This window comes from Phalacrocorax aristotelis, chromosome 13, assembly GCF_949628215.1.
Source record: "Phalacrocorax aristotelis chromosome 13, bGulAri2.1, whole genome shotgun sequence".
Taxonomy (NCBI): domain Eukaryota; kingdom Metazoa; phylum Chordata; class Aves; order Suliformes; family Phalacrocoracidae; genus Phalacrocorax; species Phalacrocorax aristotelis.
Genome location: NC_134288.1, coordinates 11,196,840 through 11,217,968, shown reverse-complemented (window position 1 = coordinate 11,217,968; position 21,129 = coordinate 11,196,840). Strand labels below are relative to the sequence as shown.

At 52.4% G+C, this 21,129-nt stretch overlaps 1 protein-coding gene across 1 annotated transcript; it reads right to left on the bottom strand.

Moving 5' to 3' along the window:
• Positions 1-5,505: 5,505 nt before the first annotated feature.
• Positions 5,506-20,553, bottom strand: EEF1A2 (eukaryotic translation elongation factor 1 alpha 2). The gene is made up of 8 exons (XM_075108708.1): positions 20,413-20,553; positions 18,815-19,037; positions 14,848-15,027; positions 13,481-13,777; positions 9,176-9,326; positions 6,951-7,207; positions 6,630-6,864; positions 5,506-5,923 (listed from the first exon to the last, which is right to left on the bottom strand). The coding sequence occupies exons 2-8, from the start codon at positions 18,956-18,958 to the stop codon at positions 5,796-5,798; spliced, it is 1,392 nt and encodes a 463-aa protein (XP_074964809.1). The 5' UTR covers positions 18,959-19,037; positions 20,413-20,553; the 3' UTR covers positions 5,506-5,795.
• Positions 20,554-21,129: the final 576 nt, after the last annotated feature.

Below are 21,129 nucleotides of genomic sequence, written 5' to 3'. Positions count from 1 at the left end.
TCAGGTCTGTGCCGGAGGAGAAGCCCATGCTGTGTCCTTGGAGATAGTGTCCTTGGAGATCAGAAAGGATCTTCTCATCATGCTGATGTGTGAGCAGCGGCAGGAGATGGCACAGACAATGAATCCCCCTGTACTCCCATTCCACACCAAAACACAAGCTCAGAAACCTGCAGCCTTTGCTAACTAACTGCTGTCACCCCCATCAGCTCCCGACAGAGGTGATATGTGGGGAGCAGCCTTCCCTCTTTCACCTTCTTGCAGCCCCATCCCAAAGGTTGGCCACGTCCAGACTCATCACTCCTAAGTGCTCGGTGGGCAGGCACTCACAGCAGCTGGCCTGGACTGCAAAAAGCATTTAGCAGATATAAAGCATGAAGATAGAGCCAGACAAGGGGTGATTAGAAACCAGTTAGACCAGGCAAAACCAGGCCATCCTAAGTTTGCAGGCAGCCTGGCACATGGAAGAACTGTTTGTGAACAGAGCTGAAATTAATTATTTGAAGATGCTGCAGTATCTCTACGTAAAACATCCAGGCTGTGCCTAAATGATACCTGAGCACTCTGAGGCAGGTGGGCAGGAGAGGGTGTCTGGCCAGGAGCTCAGGTTTCTCCTTCAGATCAGCAATATCTTTGCAAAGGAAGGGGTGAAGGCACAGGCCAAGAGGAGGATGGGGCACGGTGTGTCGCCCTGGCCAGAGTTGCTGCTTTGCGCTCCCCAGCTGCAAACACACCTCGGACTCATATCAAAAATGTGGATCTCAGATGGGGAGATGCAGCGGGAGATTGTTAAAGGAAATGAGTAAAACTGTCCCAGGTTTGGTCCTTGACATGGTACAAAATGCTGGAGGAGGGCCTGGCTTGCTACTGTCCTCCCTGAATTTGCACCTCTCTGGGGCAGGATTTGTTCAATGGTGGCTGATGCACTTTATGAAGGGGGTGCAGTGGAAGCAGGATGGAGAGATGAGACCCACCCAGGCATGGGAGGTTCTTTTCTGCCCCGATCAGCCTTTTTTACCCTCTTCAGATCTGGGCCATCCTCTGTTTCCCGAGGAGGCTTACTCCAAGGGTTTTGTGTTACCAGCTTGCCCTACAAAAAGCCAGTCCCAAGGATGAAAAGCCCAGGGAGAACAAAGCTCCTGCCTGCGGCTCTCCTTCTGGCCTGGGCCAGGCAATGCCCAGGCTGGCATGGGAGCCCCAACCCCTTCTGCTCAGAACTGGGTGCTCCCCACTGTACAGATCTGCTCTGGGAAAGAGGCCGAGCCTGGCAACATGGGCTGGGGAGCAGAGCAGCGGTGGTCTATGACCATACCAGATGGAGAGCTACCCACCAGCACTGCAGCTTTGCAAGGTGAAATGTGGTGCAAAACTGCCAAAGAGAAGGCAGCAGCTGCTGTTGGGATGCAGCTCCCAGGAGAAGATGCTGGTCAGTGATGAATTAATTTTCCGAGGTCATGTAGTCATGGACTCTGAGGTGCATCTGCATCATTCCCGCCTCTACCACAGAGGGTTCAGCACCTCTGTCACCAGCAGGCGATGGCAGGACCCACTTGGGTTCCCTGGTGATGCTGGTGTTCAGGTGACTGGAAGAGCACCTTGGCCTCCCTGGCAGTTGGTGGCATCAGCTTCTAAGGAAGCAGAAATGGGATGGAAGGTCAGGAGATCTCCCCTTGGTCTTCCCCCACAGTGGGGTGTGTTTTCGAATGCTATTGAAATGCACCACATGTCATCATGATTTTTGAGTCAACATGAGACAGGCAGCACCTCACTGCCCACATGGGGTTAAGGTTCAGCAAAACACAATGGGAGACTGGTGACAGATGAAGGAGCTTAATTGGATAGGCTTTCTTCCATGTCCAAGCTGCCACATAATGCTCTGCACCGGCATGCCAGAGGCCGGCAGCCTGCCTGGGGATGTGCTGGGCTGGGTTTCTGTGGGGATGTGCCCAGGCAGAGGAGGGGTTGCGGCTGATGCTTTAACTCGCCTCCAAGTGCAGAAGGGCAGCAGGCAGCTCGATTTCACCCAGCTCAGCATCTGCTGCATGGATTCTACTTGCAGTCTTGCAAAAGCCTAATAAATTTTTTAGAGGAGCCCAAAGTGTGTGCTCAGTTGGCCAATCAGCTCTGGTGGATTAAGGAAACTTACTTTAAATTATTAACAGCACATAGCCAGCCACGAGGCCCATGGGTAGAGGTGGGAAAGAAGTTACTCATTCCTCCTTCTCCAGTGGGTGCCGCTAGAGCAGCCAGCACCCGGTTGGGGCCAGGCAGAGGTGTCTGCTCACACCTTGGAGGATGGTCCTGTTTGTGGGGTCTTCCCCTCCCCATCAGGAGACCTGAATGAGGCATCAGTGCTGTGCTGTGCATGGGGTGTACTTGCATCTTGGAGATTATGTCCCTTTTGGAAACCAGATGCTCATCCACATCCAGCCCTGTCCCCTCCTTCCCTCCTCTTCCAGATCCATTAGTTTCTCAAACACGCTCTTGAAGAGCTGATCAGCTGTTCAAAAGAAAGCCAGCCCTGATGCTCTTTGACTTTCTTGCAACCTCTAGTAATTTTCCCCCACAAGCTTTAAATTTCAGGTAATATAATCACATTTGCAAACTCTGGTCTCCAAAGAAACAGCAATAAGCATTTTGCAATTCCCAAGGCTGTATCCTTTGTTTAGCCACGGACTCACTGCCTGCCAGGGCCAGGCTTTGCAGTGGTGGGACGTGGGGCTGGATTTCCTCTCCTTGGCAACTGCTCCAGAAGGACTTTGTCCCTCTTTCCACGAGGTGGCATCGCTGAGACTGCTACAGAGGGGAAGAGTGCGCCGCGGCGTCTGCAGGGAAGGCAGTGATGAAAAACGCCTCCAAAAACCGGAAGGTTGCTAGGAAAAAATGCCTCTGAGTTCTTGGTTGTGAGGTCCCAGCACACCTGGCCATGATGGGGAGGAATCAGAGAAGTCAGTCTTTTAAAAAGGCATCTCACCAGCACAGCCGTATGTATCACCTGCCATGGGCCACACAACACCCACCTGCTTTCTCACAGTGTTGATGGCTCTCAAATCAACTTAAGTTCACTGCAGGATTTGCTGAAAGCCATCTGTGGCACAGTTCAAGGTGATGTTGGGCTGCTTACAATCTTGGTAGAACCCCAAAATGGGTCACCTACCCAAAGGAAGCATCATCCCCAGTGTGCCTGCAAGCCATGTAGGGTCAGGCAATGATTTTCACGTGGTGGGTCATTGAACCAATCCCAAAACTCAGATCCACAATGAGTCTTCAGACCCAAGACTTGGGTGGAGACAGGTCATGGCTTAATTTGATTTTGATTTGAGATCCCCATAAATTCAGCATATTTGATTTTCTTTTTTGAACCTCTTGCTTTGAAGGGGGTCTAAATTACAATAATGCTGTTAATTCTGTCTCTCTACAGAGCCTGACCCAAACCTCCTGAAATGGGGGATGCTGCAGGTGCAGCCATCTCACTTCAGGGCCTGCCTCCTCTTTCTGATCCTGCAGGTTACCTGGGGTACCAACCGCACCAAAATGGGGCTGAAAATTTGGACCTTCTGTGAGCCGTGAGCAGGTTTGAGTTAATTCCTCTGGGTTTTTTATTCTTCCTTTTCTGCAGCTACACCATTAATTACCACACCACTTGTGCATCACTCCCAGAGCATCTTTCACAGCTCCCCTAGCAAATTTCTATGGAAACGTACCCGTGGTTTTGTTAAACTTGGTTTTGCTTTTAAAATAGCTATAGAGGACCAGGTGCAGAATTTGCACCTGCTGTTCTCTGTCCCTTACCTGACCACAAGGTTGTCCCCACTCCTGCTGTGCCAGGGACTGGCTTCTATTGGGGCCAGAGACCTGGAGGCTCCTGCACAGCACAGGAGGGATGTTCCCATAGGAGTTCCTGTTCCTGCTGCTTTTAAGGATGGAGGAAAAACATGCACATGGTGATGTTCTCCTGCCCTGCTTGGAAATACCCAGGAAGGGGCACAAGCCCACCATTCTGGTTCAACAACAACATGCCCCAGGAGCTGGGAAATGCAGGAGGCACTGGAAGATGAGATTAAATTATCAGTGGGAAAACAGCCTTCTCCCACAGTTGTGCTGTGCCTGGAGGGATCCCCAGATCCCCTTCCAATTTGTGGCATGCCAAGGACACAGCACTTCATAGAGCCCAAATGCTGCATCAAATCGATTTCTGTGGATGAAGCTGGTGGCTGCTGTGGGTGTGAAGATGGATGAGGAGCCTTGGTGGCCTGTGCACCCAGTCTTGGGGAAGGTGGTTCAGTGAGCTGGTACGTGTCTGCCTGCTGTCAGACCGCGGCATGGGATGGGGACAGTGTTAGGGGAGCAGGCAGCAGTGGCTTCATGCAGCGCTCTGTAATTCAGCTTGGTGTCAGCTCCTTGAGGCTCTGCCTGGGGGCAATTAGTGCTGCAGAGCATCAGATGTTAATTAGCATCATTAAGGGCTCCTGTAACACAAACAGTAATGATGCTTGTGCCTCTGGGACTCTCCTGGGAAGCACCTCACTTGGTGGCATGCACTCCCAGCGCTGTGACTTCTCCTAAAAGCCGAGTCATGAGCACAGACAACCTCAGGATGCCCCAGCAGACTGCTAACCCCACCTCCAGGGAGGAAATGTCCCTTGGAAATGTCCCAGAAGCACCCTGACACGTCCTCCCTCCACCTCCCTGCCCTGCCATACCACCTCCCGCTCCTCCCCGCGCTCAGTTCTCCCACCCTTTCCTCCTCAGAGCACCTGGCAGTTGCATTTTGGTCAGTCCTAAACACTCAGCAAACACAACCCTTTGGACTGGGACAGATGACACTGGCTGGAGTGGGGAGAGGCGCAGGGCTGCAAGTTTGCTATGGGAGCCAAGACACCATCCTGGGTGAAGATCATGAGTTTTGGGGCTTCTTGGGACTTCTGAGTGACGTCTGGGCTCCAGCACATGGCTTCAGTCAGGGAGTTGGTTCCTGTCACATTGTTTGGAAAGGGCTGGAGGATCCATGTGTGTGAGGCAAGGTGTGTAGAGAGACGGCAGCCTTGGCCACTTCTCCCAAAATGATGGGTATTGAATAAAAGTGATGCTGCCAGCCCTTCAAGGAGGCATGGGGTATGGTATTTTCTCTCTTTAAATGGCATAACTTTAGGGGATTAACTTAAGCTTATTTTGCATGGAAAAAATATAATAAAGACCCTCATAATTGATATTAGAAGACTGAGCAGGTTAAGGACAATATCAAAACCCAGGCTGCTGTAAGAGCAGCCCCTGCTTTAGGCTGGGGGAATCAGACCGGACACCACAATCGATCGAGGGGCAAGAGCTGGGGAAGGGCAGGGTGCTGGGTGACACCCTGAATATTGGTGCCAAGCTCTCTTCGTTCCTCCAAATTTCCATCCTGGCCCTGCCTGTGCCCATCCCCACCATCTGCTCTAAGTAGGACTACAGGAAACCCATCAAAACCAGCCCATCCCAATGACAGATGCACACACAGAGCTCCACACCTTTTGGGTTGGTTGGTTTGTTTTGTTTTTTTTGTGTTTTTTTTTTTGTTTGGGTTTTTTTTTCCACTGTGGATGTTGTACCAGTTTTATTGGTAAAATTAACATGAAGCCTCACAAACGCTGGAACATGCTTTTCCTTTTAAAGAATTTCCACTGGACCTTAATGGTGAGCATCCAGTCGTTGACATATAAACTCTTACAAGCTGATGTGCACACATGCGCCCGGGGGAGACGGTGGCAGCGTCCTGGTGTCAGGGATGGTTTCTGCGCGATGCACTGGGAGCCCACAATTCATTTTCCAGCCTTCTGGGCCTTCTGGGCAGACTTGGTGACTTTACCGGCCCCACCGCTTTTCTTCTCCACGTTCTTGATGACGCCCACGGCCACGGTCTGCCGCATGTCACGGACAGCAAAGCGGCCTGTGGGGTGGAGAGAGGAGGGATGTGAGTGAAACACAGCCACCCTGCCCTCCCTAAGGCTGAGATCTTCTGGGTGGGTGATGGTGGGATCTACACCCACCAGTCGTGCTGCCATGCGTTACCCCTGTCCTTGAAGCAGGTTCCTGCCCTGAGCCACCAACGCTTACTCTGACCGCCAAGCTAGCCTGATGCTCCTCCCTGTTTAAATGGATATTTGTTAAACTTAAATCACACCTGCTCTCTGCAAGCTCCTGGCATTGCTAAAGCTTCCAGGTGTGCAACATCATCCAAGGAATGAACAGCACTTCCCTGCATTAAAAGGTGTCCTCTGCTGAGCAAACATCTCTGTTTCTTCTCCTGACCAGCTGTGGTTTAGGGCAGAGATGGGGAAACTGAAAAGTAGTTCTGCACTCAGAAACCATCAGGGTTTAGGAACTTTGAAGGAAACATCCTGTTGCTCCCAGAGGGAAAACCCAGCCCTGCCTTTGGAAACCCAGCTCAGCAGAAAGCCCTTCCCACCCCATCAACCCTAACAAAGTTCATGCATCAGATTTTGCACCCCCAGCACATGGGTGAGCAAACAAACGTGCTCAGCTCCTTCCCCAGTCTAACTGGTGGGGGATGCTCAGCACATCTGGTGTGAGCTCTGCAATCATAGAGACTTCATGCTCCTCTGCAGCGGACCTCAAAAGAGGCATTCCCTTACCAAGGGGTGGGTACTGGGAGAAGCTCTCCACACACATTGGCTTGCCAGGGATCATCTCCACAATGGCTGCGTCACCCGATTTCAGGGACTTGGGGTTGTCCTCTAGCTTCTTGCCAGAACGCCGGTCAATCTTCTCCTTCAGCTCAGCGAACTTGCAGGCAATGTGTGCGGTGTGGCAGTCGATGACAGGCGAGTAGCCGGCACTGATCTGGCCCGGGTGGTTCAGGATGATCACCTGGGGGACAGAGCGGTGTCAGGGCAAGGCTGGGAGCCAGCTGATGGTGGCAAACCATGTGTGGTGGCACCACCAGCTCTGCTGACCTGAGATGTGAACTGCGCTGCCTCCTGTGGCGGGTCTGACTTGCTGTCCCCGCAGACGTTCCCGCGACGGATGTCCTTGACGGAGACGTTCTTCACGTTGAAGCCAACGTTGTCCCCGGGGAGAGCCTCACTCAGGGCCTCATGGTGCATCTCCACAGACTTCACTTCAGTGGTGATGTTCACGGGTGCAAAGGTGACCACCATGCCGGGCCGCAGGATGCCGGTCTCCACCCGGCCTACAGGGACTGTGCCAATCCCTATGGAGACAAGGACAGAACAGAACAAAATGTAACCTGCTTGGCATATCCCTGGGGCAGAGCCTGGCTGCAGCAAAAGCAAGATACCTTCAGTGGTTTTCACCAATGACCACATTAACTTCTTGCAAAACAAAAAACCCCAGATTTTAGCTGTAAGGTCAACATTAGGGTCTCCAAAATTGCCACAACTCTGTTCTTTCTACCCAATGTTTTGTAAAAAAGGAGTAATACCACAATGAGAAGGCCCTGAGAAACCCACATGCCTTGAAAGCTCTTCCTTTGCAGCTGCTGTGGCACCTCCTGTGTGGAGGACTGGGCCCATGATGGCGTGCATGCAACACGCTCCATATCCCTGGTGACCACACCATTAGCATGGGATGAAGCCCAAATCTGCCAGGGAATGAGGGTGACCCATTAAATGAAGGGGAATGTCACCCTGTGACATCAGGAGACTTCAAGAAAACTCACCCTTGAAGTCAGGTGGAGAATCATTAAGAGAAACAACCTTGAAAAGAGGTTGGCTGGACACATCTGCTCCTCCACATCCACCCTGCTGCCTCCACCTCCTCCTGTCCCACAGTGCCTCTGCTCTCTAAGGACCTCCCTAATGGTAAAACTGTATCTTTCCCCCAGCTGATCTAGGGGGGGACACAGACTTGCTCACCACTTTTCATCTCCATTGCAAAACAAAAGACTGCATTAAAAAGCCTGCTAAAACCCATGTTCAATCCCTGCCTGTTTTCCGCAGTGCACACAGAATCACAGAGTGGTCGGGGATGGAAGGGGCCCCTGGAGAGCATCTGTCCAACCCCGTGCTGGAGCAGGCACCCCCAGAGCAGGGGCACAGGGCCGCGTCCAGGCGGGGGGTGAATGTCTCCAGGGAAGGGACCCCACAGCCTCCCTGGGCAGCCTGTGCCCCTGCTCTGGCACCCGCACAGGGAAGAAGTTTTTTCTCATATTGAGGTGGAAAAATGTGGAAAAGGGCTGGAAACGGCTGTGCCAGCCTGATCCGGCAGTCGGGGACTCAGCAGGGCTGCCCACTGCTGCCAGCAGGTCAGAGAGCTCGTGGTGTATTTATAGCTCAGTAAAGTGTCCCCATCACCACTCCAGAGGGAAGAGGAGACTTGCCGACCAACACATTCCCTACATGGCTGACACCATGGGCCAGCTTGGCAGATGGAGGTGCCGGTGATGGACACCAGCATTTGGGAAGCCCAGGCAGACCGTGGCCAAGCTGCCACGCACCAGCCTCACTGCTGACCCTCCCTGCTGGCCTTGTCCCTCATCCAGGCCCCAGCACATTTTTGCTGCCTCCATCTTGCCCTGCCAGCCATGACCTCTGGAACATCCAAATTTGCAGCTGTTTTGGCATTGTGTATTCCCCGGGGAGAACTCACAAACCTGCTGCTCCTCTCCGGTCACTGGGCACCTTTGGGCATATCACCCTCCAATCCCAGACAGCCCAATCTCCAACAGGGTCTTTGCCCTGGAGCTAACACCCTTCTCCCCAACATTATGTCAAGTTTGAGTTCAATCCTCCATTTCCCCAATACCTGGATATGTCATTCCCAAACTCCCATGGAATGAAGACTCTGGGTAAAGTAGAGGGAAGAGGGACTGTGGTGAGGTGGGTGTTGGTCTCTTCTCCCAAGTTATTAGTGATAGAATGAGAGGAAACGGCTTCAAGCTGCATCAGGGGAGGTTTAGATTGGTTATTAGGAAGAATTTCTTCACTGCAAGAGTGGTCAGGCACTGGAACAGGCTGCCCAGAGAGGTGGTGGAGTCACCATCCCTGGAGGTGTTTAAAAGACGTGTAGACGCAGCACTTCACAGTGCTGCTTCTACAGCTTCGCAGACTTCAGGGCACGGTTTAGAACACATGGTAGTGTTGGGCTGACGGTTGGACTTGATGATCTTAGAGGTCTTTTCCAACCTTAATGATTCTATGATTCTAAGGCTTTTGCTCACCTCCAATCTTGTAGACGTCCTGGAGGGGCAGGCGCAGGGGCTTATCTGTGGGGCGGGTTGGGGGCAGGATGGTGTCCAGAGCCTCCAAGAGGGACACCCCGCTGGCGTTGCCTTCCTTGCGCTCCACCTTCCAGCCTTTGAACCAAGGCATCTGGAAACAGAACAGCAACAACATGCACTGGGTGTGCCCGTCCTCAGCATTCAGAGGTGATTCCAGAGAGACATTCTACCAGGACAACCTTCACGGAGTCAGTCCAACCATCTCCTTGCTTTACCTGGGGACTGGGGAGCAGTTTTCACTCCACCATCCCTGCAGGCTTATCCATACCCCCTTGCTCAATCTCCCCCCTCTCTCCTAGAAACACATAAAACATCCATTAATAGGAGAAAAAGGATAAAGTGGATAAATCCAGCAAATTCACAGTCCCCATTCTCAACACCATCCTGTGGATGTTGCCTTCCCATGCCAGCTGCATGGATCCTGCTCTCCAGCAATGATGGCACAGGCACCACAGAGTATCCAGCCAAGTCCCAGCTACAAAGCACCCAAACTTCAGTCCTGGGAACCAAGTTTCATCAAGGCAAGCCCCAGAGAGACCCTTATCTCCACTTGCTCCTGCTATCACCCCTCCAGGGTTTGGTTTTTAAACACTGGCTTGGGAGGATGCTGAAAACCTGGCGCTTGCATTAGGGCTGCTGAGGGGCAGGATCGTTTTTCACAGATACTCTCTGCTCCTGCCCTAAATTGGATCCTTAAAGCTAAAACTGGCCAGAAAAAGTCAGAGGGATAGGGAAATGTGCTCAGTAGAGGCCATGGTTTGATGCAGGTGATGCTGCACATCTGGAAGCTGTAGCAATGCCTGGGGCTTGTCAGCAAGAAAAATTCAGTCCTGGGTCTGAAACAACCCTGATGCAACAAACAAAGATCAAAGCCTGCAAGGTCATTCCCCCTTGCTTCTGCACAGAGAGATTTAGACAATATTTTCCCATTCAGATGTGAAACGCTGCCCGTGTGCCCCAGCTCCATTGCACACATTATGGATGTGGCTTTTCCCTTAAGCACCAACACCAGTGGCACAGTGCACTGGGTACAGGGCTGGGGCTAGGGATGAAATGGGACCCTCAAAGTGCCCCCAGTTTCACAGTCATCCCTGGAGGACACGGCTATGCCAAGGCTGGTTTCCCATCCTGCAGTCTGCACCACTTTCGGGAAGGAGAGAGAGGAAGACCCGGGTCCAGCCAGGGAATTCAGCCTGCATAAAACGTGTTCAGGTCAGCCTTCCTCAGACGGTCGTGTCTACACCAATTGCCCTCCTCGGTGACAGTGGCAGGAGAGCCCGGAGACTCTTTTGCAGGGGATCCTTCCCAGGGCACTGCAGCTATTGCCATGCAGCCAGCCCCAGCATCAGGCTAACAGCCCAGCAAAATGATAAATCCAGCCAGCCGGTGACAGAGCCTCATGTGATGCACAGGATGACTCAGACCTTCCCCCCAGCCTGCTGTCGCATGGCCCGAAACACCGGGCAGGCATCCATGTGAGCAGCTGCCCCGGCGGCCGCCTGCCCATAGGCTTTGTTCTCGAGGGTGATGGCCACCCGCGTGCCCGCAGCTCCCCTGGAAGGCTTGGGGACACAGACAAAAGGCAACCTCTGCCCCATGATGCCTGGCTGTTAGAAACATCATTTTTCCTTTCCATGCTTTGTCCAGAAAACTTCTGACATCCCAAGAATCAGATGAAGATGCACTTCGACACCTTCTGGGGAGAAATTTACTCTGAGAAACCTTGGCATGGCCCCAGGGTGAGAGGCATCTGCAAAACCTGGTTTGTGCTGCCTCTTAGGGCCACCCAAGTAAAACCTCTCTAATATATCCCCCAAATCTGTTTCCCAAAAAGCAATTGCTGTTCTATCACTCCTATGGCAAAAGCAGGATCTGACCAAACCCGGCAGCCAGACAGGCTAAACTGCAGGCTCAAGCCCCCGCAAATAACAGCTGAGCTCCAACTCTTTTGCACCCCAAGTGCATTTTACAGAACAGCCACCTTTGATTTTACCCAGCCCATGAGCATCCCGACACACCCACCCCACACACCCCAACACTGAGCCTGCAGCCCCGGGCCACCATGCTCCCTTGCACTGCAGATCAGGTGTGTTTGGGTTGCAGCATCCCACAGGGTGAAAGTCTCCCAGACCTCATCGAATGGCCCAGTTCTGTCAGCTGCAGCAACAAAAAGCTGGTTTCAGATAAAACCCCATTTGCCAAAAAGCTCTCAAATGTCAAACTTTGATGGAAGTGCAGTCCAGCCGTCATTTTTTTGCAGTCAGCCTGGGGCTGCTGTGCAACAGGGACATGGGCTGGCATCTTCCACTCAGAGCTGGCTCCAGCCTGATGTACCACCACACCTCCCCTTGCCTGGAGGTGACAGGAGCTGCAGGGACGTCACGGCTCTAATTCCCACTTTCTGATAAGTCCCCTGAGAGACAGACAGACAAGTCACTTGACTGCCTTGTGCTTTAGTGAAACCCTCCCAGAAACTGCGAGTGAAAAAAAATCATAGCTTTTTTGGGTGAGGAATGAGGAGAGATGTACACTAGCCTCCTGCTCAAGCTTTCCTAGATGGGGTGCAATATGGGAAAGAGGCATCTGTCGCAAGCCGGTGTCCTGGCAAAGACAGGACAGGGACCACCTGGGGACCACAGCATGGGGAGGACCCTGCACCCTCTCCAGCAAAGCTCATGTTGATCCAGACCTCTGGCCAGAAGTTCTTCCCCATTCCCCAGCTCTGGCAGCTTCTGGGAACCCACCCTGGGGCCAGCTGCTTCCTTATGGCAGAGGGGTGAGTTATTTTGGCCCCTGCCTTCTCTCAGGCAGCACATCACGTTGAGAACATGCTCTGACACCTGTCCAGAGGCAAGGGGCCAGTGAGCCCCATCCTGCTCCATGCCTCCCCTCTGCAGCCTATTAATAGAAGAATTGTTCAGGATCATCTTCCCGGCCCAGCAGCTGCTGACATTTGGAGCCTGTCTGATTTGAGGCACCCAGGAACTATGTGGCTGCGTTTGGCATGGCCGCAGCTGACCTTTATTCCAGTTCTGCTCTGCAGGGGACAGGAATCTCCCAAGCACCCCCAAAATTCCTTCCTTCCAAGCCAGCCCCAAGAGAGCTGCCTTTCCTGTGCAAGGCTGTGAGTTGCATTACATGACACGAGAGCTTGCATTGCAGGACTCCTCTAGCTCAGCCCTGCAACCCTTGACCTCCGTCAATATGTTTCCTCCCTCGTCACAGAGCCCTGACCCATAATCCACAGGTGAAGTCCTAAAGCCTTCTTAAGCATCAAATTTCCCATTGGTTTCACAAGGGATGGCTGGTGGTTTCTGGTATGAGCAACTTGCTCAAGGTCACCCAAAAGCCAGCAGGAGAGCAGGGACCTTCCTCTAGCCAGAACTTTCCAGCCCGTCATTTCTTTGGAAGACTAAAGCTGGGGTAGATTTTTCTCAAAAAAATATGAATGTAACAACTGCTACTGGCAGTTGGCCAGCCAAGCTACCCTCATCCTTCTTCAAGCTCTTCTTTCTCCCCTCCTGTCATGAAATAATGGCAAGGGCACCCTGCCTTTGTGTCCCCACCACGCCCATCACTGATGCATAGAGGGAGAGAGCTTGTAAAAAGCAACTGCAGAAAGACCAAACCCAAATAGATGCTCTAGGAAACCGTGTCTTTGGCATGGGAAACCTGGTACCTCCCCAAGCAAAAGTCACCTTAAGAAGTGAGGTCCCAGCACTGGAAGCGGAGGTGTGGCCATCACAGTGGCACATGGCGCTGATGGGAAACAGCACCTGCTACGCAACACATGGGAGCCCAGCTGTGTGGCGGGAGCTGTTACAAGCCTGTGACAAGATCGTGTTATTTCTCTCAGAAAACAATGCCCTAAAAACACACATTATATTCCTGCTGAGAGTGACAATGGCTGTGGATGGCTCCAATGTCATCATGGGTCTGACATTGTGAACCCTTCAAATCTCATCCCAGAAGCAAAGCCATCAACTCTTGAAGATGCTCATGTTTAGCCACTGGAGTGTCTGGCCATGGTACAGCAAACAGCGTGCCCATGAACAGCACACCCATTCATCCTGGCTCGGCACAATCAGAGCTACGTGACAAACACATCTAGGCTGGCAACGCGGGCCATTATGCACAACAGGTGCGTGAAACGTGCCTGAGGTTTTCAGAGCACAGAGGTCAGCTTCAGCCTGGATGGGAAGAGTTGGAATAGGGGGAAAAGCCTAACGCAAAGCACACACTTACATTGGGAGAGGGCTCCAGCATGTTGTCTCCATGCCAGCCCGAGATGGGCACGAAGGGAACTGTGGCTGGGTTGTAGCCAATCTTCTTGATGTAGGCGCTGACCTCCTTGACGATCTCATCATAGCGTTTCTCGCTGTATGGGGGCTCTGTGGAATCCATCTTGTTGATGCCCACGATGAGCTGCTTCACCCCCAGGGTGTACGCCAGCAGGGCGTGCTCACGAGTCTGCCCATTCTTGGAGATACCAGCTTCAAATTCACCGACACCGGCAGCAACAATCAGGACAGCGCAGTCAGCCTGGGGGGAGAGAGCTAATGAATTGCTTCTGTCCCCCGAGAGCACTGCCCCTGGTGACACCCTGAGCTTTGAGTAAGTCCCAGATGAACACTACTCATGGCTTGGACAAACTCCCGGCCAGTTGCTACCCATAACCCTGCTGATCTACCTCAAAACTCACTTAACTGTGTTATTTCAGACTTGCCAAATGTGCGTGGCTTTCCAACGTGGGTTGGAAACCAGGGTGGGTCCCTCCAAGTTGCATGACTCTAGCCAAGACCTCATTTTGATCATCAAGGGATGCACAGCCAAGGCCTTACCTAAAGCCCTGCTGAAGTCTTGTAAATAATCTCCCTGGGTGATGGATGAGACTACTGCCATGCAAACTGTGTTCCCTGGCTTACTTCTGTACCCAGAGCCTACAGCAGAAGCTGCCTGGGTTTGATGGAAAGCCATGCCCAACACAACTGGCATAGCAATGGGATTCCCATTCACTGGGCATGCAGTGAGGCTCATCCAGCACCCATCAACCAGTGAGATGCAGGAATGTCCTGCAGTGCAATGAGGGGAAACTGTCCTACCCTGGAATGGTAGACCATGGAGTTTGGCAATGTGATGAGGTTTATGGGACAAAGACAACCGTTTTGAGAAAAAGGAATAAAAGACCCATGAAGTCTCCTTTAGCCAATAAAACCTAAGGGATTGTTGGAAGTTTCTTGTATACCTTAGTTGGCTGAGTCTAAAATAATATGGGAGAAACCATCACCCAAATGCATGTAGGTCATAGCATCCCACCTCCCAGAGAGGCTGTATTCATCCCCACCTCCTCCAAGTAGGGGAAAAAACACCACTCTGTACCCAAGGAGGCCCTTTCTTACAGATGCCCAGGAAGATGCAGGACCATGGCGAGCTGCGTCCCCTGGTGCTGCCCAGCATCTTGCACGGGCCCTGCTCAACGCCACTTGATGTCTGCTGTCTCAACTACCCACCTCCAAAAGAACTCCAACAGCACCTACATGACACTGGGCTCATCAGGAAGCCTCAGCCTCCCACCTCTAGCAGTCCCCCACCCCCTGGCCACCATTTCTCACCTGGGAGGTCCCAGTGATCATGTTCTTGATGAAGTCCCTGTGGCCAGGTGCATCAATGATGGTGATGTAGTACTTGGTGGTCTCAAACTTCCACAGCGAGATGTCAATGGTAATGCCACGCTCGCGCTCAGCCTTCAGCTTGTCCAGCACCCAGGCATATTTGAAGGACCCCTTCCCCATCTGGAAAACACAAAGGCAAGAGCTGGTAAGAAACCCAAGCCCACAGCACTGGTGCCAGCAACCCACCATCCAGAACAAACCCCAGGCTCACATAGGCAGAGGGTCACATTGCAAACATTGAAGGCAAAATTCCCTAAATCCAATGGCAGTGACCTATTTAGTAATAAGTACAGGTGAAAGGAGATATTGCTCTCAACACATTCCTGAACAGGATGATGAGAGGCTGGAAGAAGACCTGTGGAGTGAATTTGTAAGTGGATGGGGAGGAGCCGGAGCCAGTGACTCATGAGGTCTCCACCATGAAAGCCACGGTCCTGCACTGCTGTTGGGATATCACGGTGCTACAGAATTACACAGCAACGGTGTAAAGCTTCTTCTTGTTGCATTTTAATCTATTAACCAAACCTGTGAGACAGCTGGTTAGTGGGAAAGGGCACTGCTGTACAAGTGGGGCCATAACTGACAGGAGTGTAGGAGGGGAATGGGTTAAAAGAAAATGAAATGCAAGCTGGTTGCTATGAGCAGAATAGAAACGTGATTGATTTTTGCCACAGAGTGTGTGAATTCACATGAAAAGCTACTGTGAGCTGCAGCCAGACCAACTGTTCTTGCCAAATGGCCAAAATCTCAGCCAACGTTGTAATGCATAAAGCCATGCTAGATGAGATTAGCTATAGCAAATCTCTCTGTCCTGTGATAAAGCACATTCCTTGGTAAAACCACAATGTCACTTCTGAACTGCTTTCTCCTTTGGGTCAGTGTCCTTTGACATCATGCCATCAGGGAGAGACAGACTTCCTCCCCCAGCCCAGAGATGGTGCTCCCAGTCTGAGCTGGGATCCTGCCAACATGGAGATGGGGCAGCACAAGACCACCCCTTGCTGTCCACACTATGTGCTGGGGAAGGCTGGGGAGCCCAGCCAAAGCAAAGGGTTAATGGGCATTGATGATCAGCTCTTGGCCTCAGTTGCAAGGTTTTGTTTAAGATGAAAAATGGAATTTAGGTCATCTGCAGATGATTTAATGGGCTCTAACCACTGTGCAAGGACAGAGCTGTGAATCCTGCTCCCATCCATCTGTCCCGGTGTTCTCTGCAACTGCACTTTCTTCTGGAGTATCAATGAGTAAAATTTATTATAGCCAATTATAAATCACTGATCCAGAAGGAAGAGCTTCCTGATTGCAGGCAGCGAACGCTTCAGTGATGATCCTCGCCAAGAAGGCTAACGCAGCATCACATCTGAACGCGTCCTGCCTGCACCGTGCCCAGGGGCTGATCTGCCCCTGGCTCCTGCACTCCAGCCCCACGCCTGGGCAGCACAAAGAATTAACAGTGCTGGCCCATCTATGTAACAGCTGAGAGCTGTGATGACTTTGCAGCTTGCTCTGGAAGAGTACAAGCAAAATCCTAAAGCCAGGGGCAAGCCTCCCCCTCCTCAGAGGGGACAGTGCATCTAAAGGGTGATGCCCCATCCCCACTGGGCAGCTGGGAGCATTCACGCCTGCAGGAAGAGCAGTTGGGGGGGTAGAAAAATCCAGAATCAAATGTCTGCTCCTAAGCATCCTCCTGGCATTGGCCTTAGTGAGGGGACAGAGCAGGAGCTTGGAGGCCAACCTTTTCCAGCATGCACATCAAACCCCTCTCTTGCCAGGGAAAAGGGAGGGGGTTGTCAGAGTGTGCTTATTTACTGACGGAAATAGCAGAGATAAACTGAGGAATGGCACCTTTTGTGCAATGCATTAATGACGGGTAATTCTCGGGCAGGAGCTCAACCAGCACATCCCACAGCCTTTCATCCATCAGCAGCCTATTCCTTCACTTCTGGATGGGAAACTGAGGCACAGAGCAGACCCCTAGCTCTCCATGGGAGCTGAGTGGGAATCAGCATCTCATTGCAGGCACCCACAACCACGCACACAGACAGCTGGTCATCTCGTGTGAAACCCCCCCCAGAACTCAGCATCATACATAACTTGAAGACAAATGAGATCCTTTATTTAGCAAACAGTTTCCCTCGTTTCACGGGGTATATTCAGTTACCCCGAGATATTGTTGAAAAAAACACAGGGTATTATCTAGCTTTGCACAATACCTTCCCTGTTCAGTGCCGGAAACAGCCTGATTTTCCTTGATCAAACCCCAGTGGAGGGACAGCTTTCTGTTCAGAGACCACAAATACTGATTTTCTTCAGTTTTTTTTCTAAACAGAACAACTCTTCTTTTGAAGATACAGTTACCTCTCTCCCTGAGTCAAAAGGAAAAAAAATCCTCTCTTTTCTCTTAAAAAAAAAAATAAATCAGACCCTGGGGGTTTTGTTGGGTTTTTGGGTGCACGCAGGCCTCCATTTCCTGCGAATGCCACCTAATGGAAGAAAACCCTTCCCCAGCCCTGCATCAGAAAATGGAGTCTGTAAGCTCAGTCAATAGGCTATTAATAGCAGCTTCCAGTCCCCGCGTATTCTCACAAGTCAGTGAAAGTGTCTGTTCAATTAGAATAGCCGCAATCACATCTACAATAACATACTCATGCCATATTGGATCTGTAGGTGAGGGGGGGAAATAGAGAGGGATATCAGTGATCATTTTAAATCAGGGGGAGAGATCATTTTGTATGAAGGAAAAAGCTCTTTGCTTAAGCGTTAGAAAAAAGGGCTCACAGTGAGGCAGGAAAATGGGTGGTTTAGCTAGGATGTGATCAGCAAATTCAAAAGGTTAAGACAGACAGACAGCAAAACATATAATTAAGAGTGGCAGCTTGGTAAACATCCCCCCCCCCAATGAAATGTGGGATCTTGTCCAGGGGAAATAATAAGAATAATAATAATAATTAAAAAAAAAAAAAACATCTAGGGATATCTGCCTTAAAGATTCCTGGAATGACGATGACAAGCCATCTTCTGAGAGACCAGATCTGCCCTGTCAATAACACAGCCAGGCTTTTCCTGGCTCACCCACCTCTCTAGAATTTACCATCATTAATTTCTGAGAGCTTCCAATTCATATTTTTCTCCCCAAGACTATTTCTCCTCTTTAATCTTTGTGTTTGCCACATGATTGGTTTTGGGTGGTGCTTTACTGTGTGTCAGCCTGCTAAATGCGTGCACTATTATATTGCTACCAATGTCACCATTATAAGAGCTAAACAAAAGGTTTTAAATTAAATGCTCATGCTTCATGCCTGCTTCTCTATATTAAAGGCTACCAATCAAGCTACATATCAGGCCATATGCTTGAGAAAAATGAGAATGAGATTTTTAACAAACTGGATCAAACAAATGGTCCAACTGATGCTGCACCTTGTCCCCAGCACGCACTGGAAGTAGATGCTTCAGGGTGAAATTCAGAGAGTCTTGCACTAGGCAGTGAGGGGTTATCAGGTTTTACTTCTCATGCACAATATTTAGAAGAAATTTCATGCCCTGAAGCACCATGGTTTGTGGCTCTTCCAGAATCCTGGCGACTACTGCCAGTTCCCTAACCCATCCTGCAGACCTCGCCGTGCCCCTGCCCTCATTAACAGCCTGCGGCAGGGAGTCCCTCAGCTCCAGAGAAGAGGGTGGTGAGTGCCCAGATGGCCTATTTTCCCAAGGCCAGAGAAGTCGGGAAGACCCGAGGGTGCAGAGGGAAAAAAATAGATGGGAACAAAGGGAGAAAGAGAAGGTACGAGAAGGGCAGCACCAGGAAGAGGGGAATACTGCCCACGGGACACTTGTGGGGCATCAGCATGGAGCATCCCTGCGGGTGGGAGTGTGGGGTGGGGGGCACGCTGAGGGTCGGGCTCCTCACCTCGGCAGCCTCCTTCTCAAATTTCTCAATGGTCCTTTTGTCAATGCCCCCGCATTTGTAGATGAGGTGCCCGGTAGTGGTGGATTTCCCAGAGTCCACATGCCCAATGACGACGATGTTGATATGCGTCTTCTCCTTCCCCATGCTGGTGGGCTACGTGGGGCTGGCCGGGGCAGGTGGTGGCAGGGAGGGCTGTGGGAACGCAGCTGCCTTTCTGGGGAGGCTGCAGGGGAAGAGGCAGTCACATCAAAAGACCCCTGTGACAGCACCCTCCCAGCCCATCGGGGATGGCTCTCTTCCCCTCACCCCACCTTCCAGCTGGACCATGCACCTCATCCCAGCCGGGGGTGCCCGGCCTCGTCTGGCAGCCCTGTTTGCGCTGGGATGGAGCCAGCCCGCCCCTGGAGAAGACCAGCCAGGCTATTTCTGGTCGCCGCGTACAGCCTCCAAGTCTCAGCAAGATGCCACGTTTTTAAGTGTCTTGCCCTCCACCACCCTCCTGGAGACCCCCAGTTCCCAGGGCTACGTCATCAGTGCCTCAAAGGTGCCCTCCCTCCCCAGAAAGCCTTCCTCCGGCTCAGGACTGTTACTGGTGCCTTCTCGGTCTTTCCAAACCTGAGGGCATCTCCTCCATGTTGTGGGTGCCCTGGGAGGAGCCATGGGTGCCTGTCCCCACAGGCTGCCCTCGCTGCTCCCAAGCTGTGCACGGTTCGGGTGACAATATGGTGTCCGCAAAATGGGACAGACAAAAATAGCCCTCGCCTGCTCCCCTGAGCAGGGCTGCAAATCGTGGGGCTGCCGAAAGCTTGGTGGAGTAGGCTAAGCCTGCAGTGGGGGAGTTTATTATATTTTTCTGCCATGGATATGGATGAAACAGAGGGAGGAGGCTAAAAACGCAAATCAATATATCCGGGGAGCTGTTCTGGCATCTCCCAGCGTTACCATGGCTCTGCAGCTGCTACACAAACCCAGCACAATTAGGAGCTTTAATTTGACGTCTAATAAAATCCAATTTTATGAATCTGCCCATAAAAGTAAAGGAGGTCAGGAGTTTGCTGCTCTAATAGCAATTCAGCCATGCGGGCAATAATATCCCCTGCGAGAAGCCTCCCTGGGCAGCGGGAGCCCTGGCTGCCCCGTCCCTCCCCCGCCCTTGAACAGCTCCAGCCTGGATCTGGCCATTTTGCAGCTCCGCTGAGGTCGGGTCCCCGGCAGCGCCCAGCCCTGGGCGCGGGTCCCGCTCCCCCCTGCGCACCCCCAGCACCCAGGGTGGGAGATGCGGGGCCGCTCGGGGAACTGGAGGTTTATTTTATTTGATTTTCCCCCAAGGCGCTGAAGGCTGGGGGGGAGGCGGGTTATTTCCCACCTGCGGGAAGAGGCACCTGCAGGATGAAGGTATGGCCCTGCCCTATCCTCTTCCCCCCCACCGGGGGTACCCCCCCACCCCCGGGCCCGGCAGCACCCCATGCACACGGGGGTGGCGTGTGCACTGAACCCCCGCAGTCCCTGAAGCAGGACCCCCCCCCCCCAAGCCCGGTCCCCCCCGCTGCGGAGCGGCCCGGTCCCGGCGCGGCGCGGGGGGGTCCCGGAGCTCTTACCGGAGCGGCGGTCGGGGCGGCAGAGGCTGCCAGCTTGGGCTCCGGCGGCTTTATCTCCCCGGGAGGGGCCCACCTATTGACGGCGGCAGCGCAATGCAGCGACCCCCCCGCACTACGGCAATGCGGTACCGGGCGGGGGAGGAGGAGGCGCGCCGGGGGGAGGAGGAGGAGGAGGAGGCTGTGGAGGAGGAGGAGGAGGAGGGTGAGAGAAGGGCGAGGCGCGGGGGGGACAGAGATGGGGGACGGGGCTGGGAGGGAGGGAAGGTGGAAGGATGGGGGAAACAGAGGGACGGAAGATGGAAGGATGGAGGGAAGGAGGTGGAAGGATGGGTGATAAAGGGATGGGAGGAAGATGGAGGGATGGGAGAAACAGAGGGATGGGAGAAATGGAGAGGTGGGGAGAGATGGAGGGGTGAGAGATGGAGGGATGGGGAAATGGAAGGATGGAAGGGCATAGGTTGGAGGGAGACAGCAGGGTGGAAGACAGAGAGATGGGAGGAAGCTGGAGGGATAAAAGATGGAGAGATAGGAAAGATGTAGGGATGGAAGATGAACACATCAAAGGGAGATGAAGGGATGGAAAGAAGGAGAGATTGGAGATAGAGGTGTGGGAGGAAAATGGAGGGATAGAGGAAGATGGAAGGAAGGGCTTTTTGGAAGAGAGGGTAAATGATGGAAATCCTGGTCCAGGGGCAGTAGGGTAGATGAAGGTCAAGC

Bases quoted from the DNA above. Each gene is read 5' to 3' on its own strand.
- EEF1A2 (XM_075108708.1), bottom strand. From the start codon at position 18,958: ATGGGGAAGGAGAAGACGCATATCAACATCGTCGTCATTGGGCATGTG. The intron at 15,028-18,814 runs GTGAGGAGCCCG...TGTGTTTTCCAG, and splicing joins TTGAGAAGGAGGCTGCCGAG to ATGGGGAAGGGGTCCTTCAA. The intron at 9,327-13,480 runs GTAAGTGTGTGC...TTCTGTTTCCAG, and splicing joins TGCTGGAGCCCTCTCCCAAT to ATGCCTTGGTTCAAAGGCTG.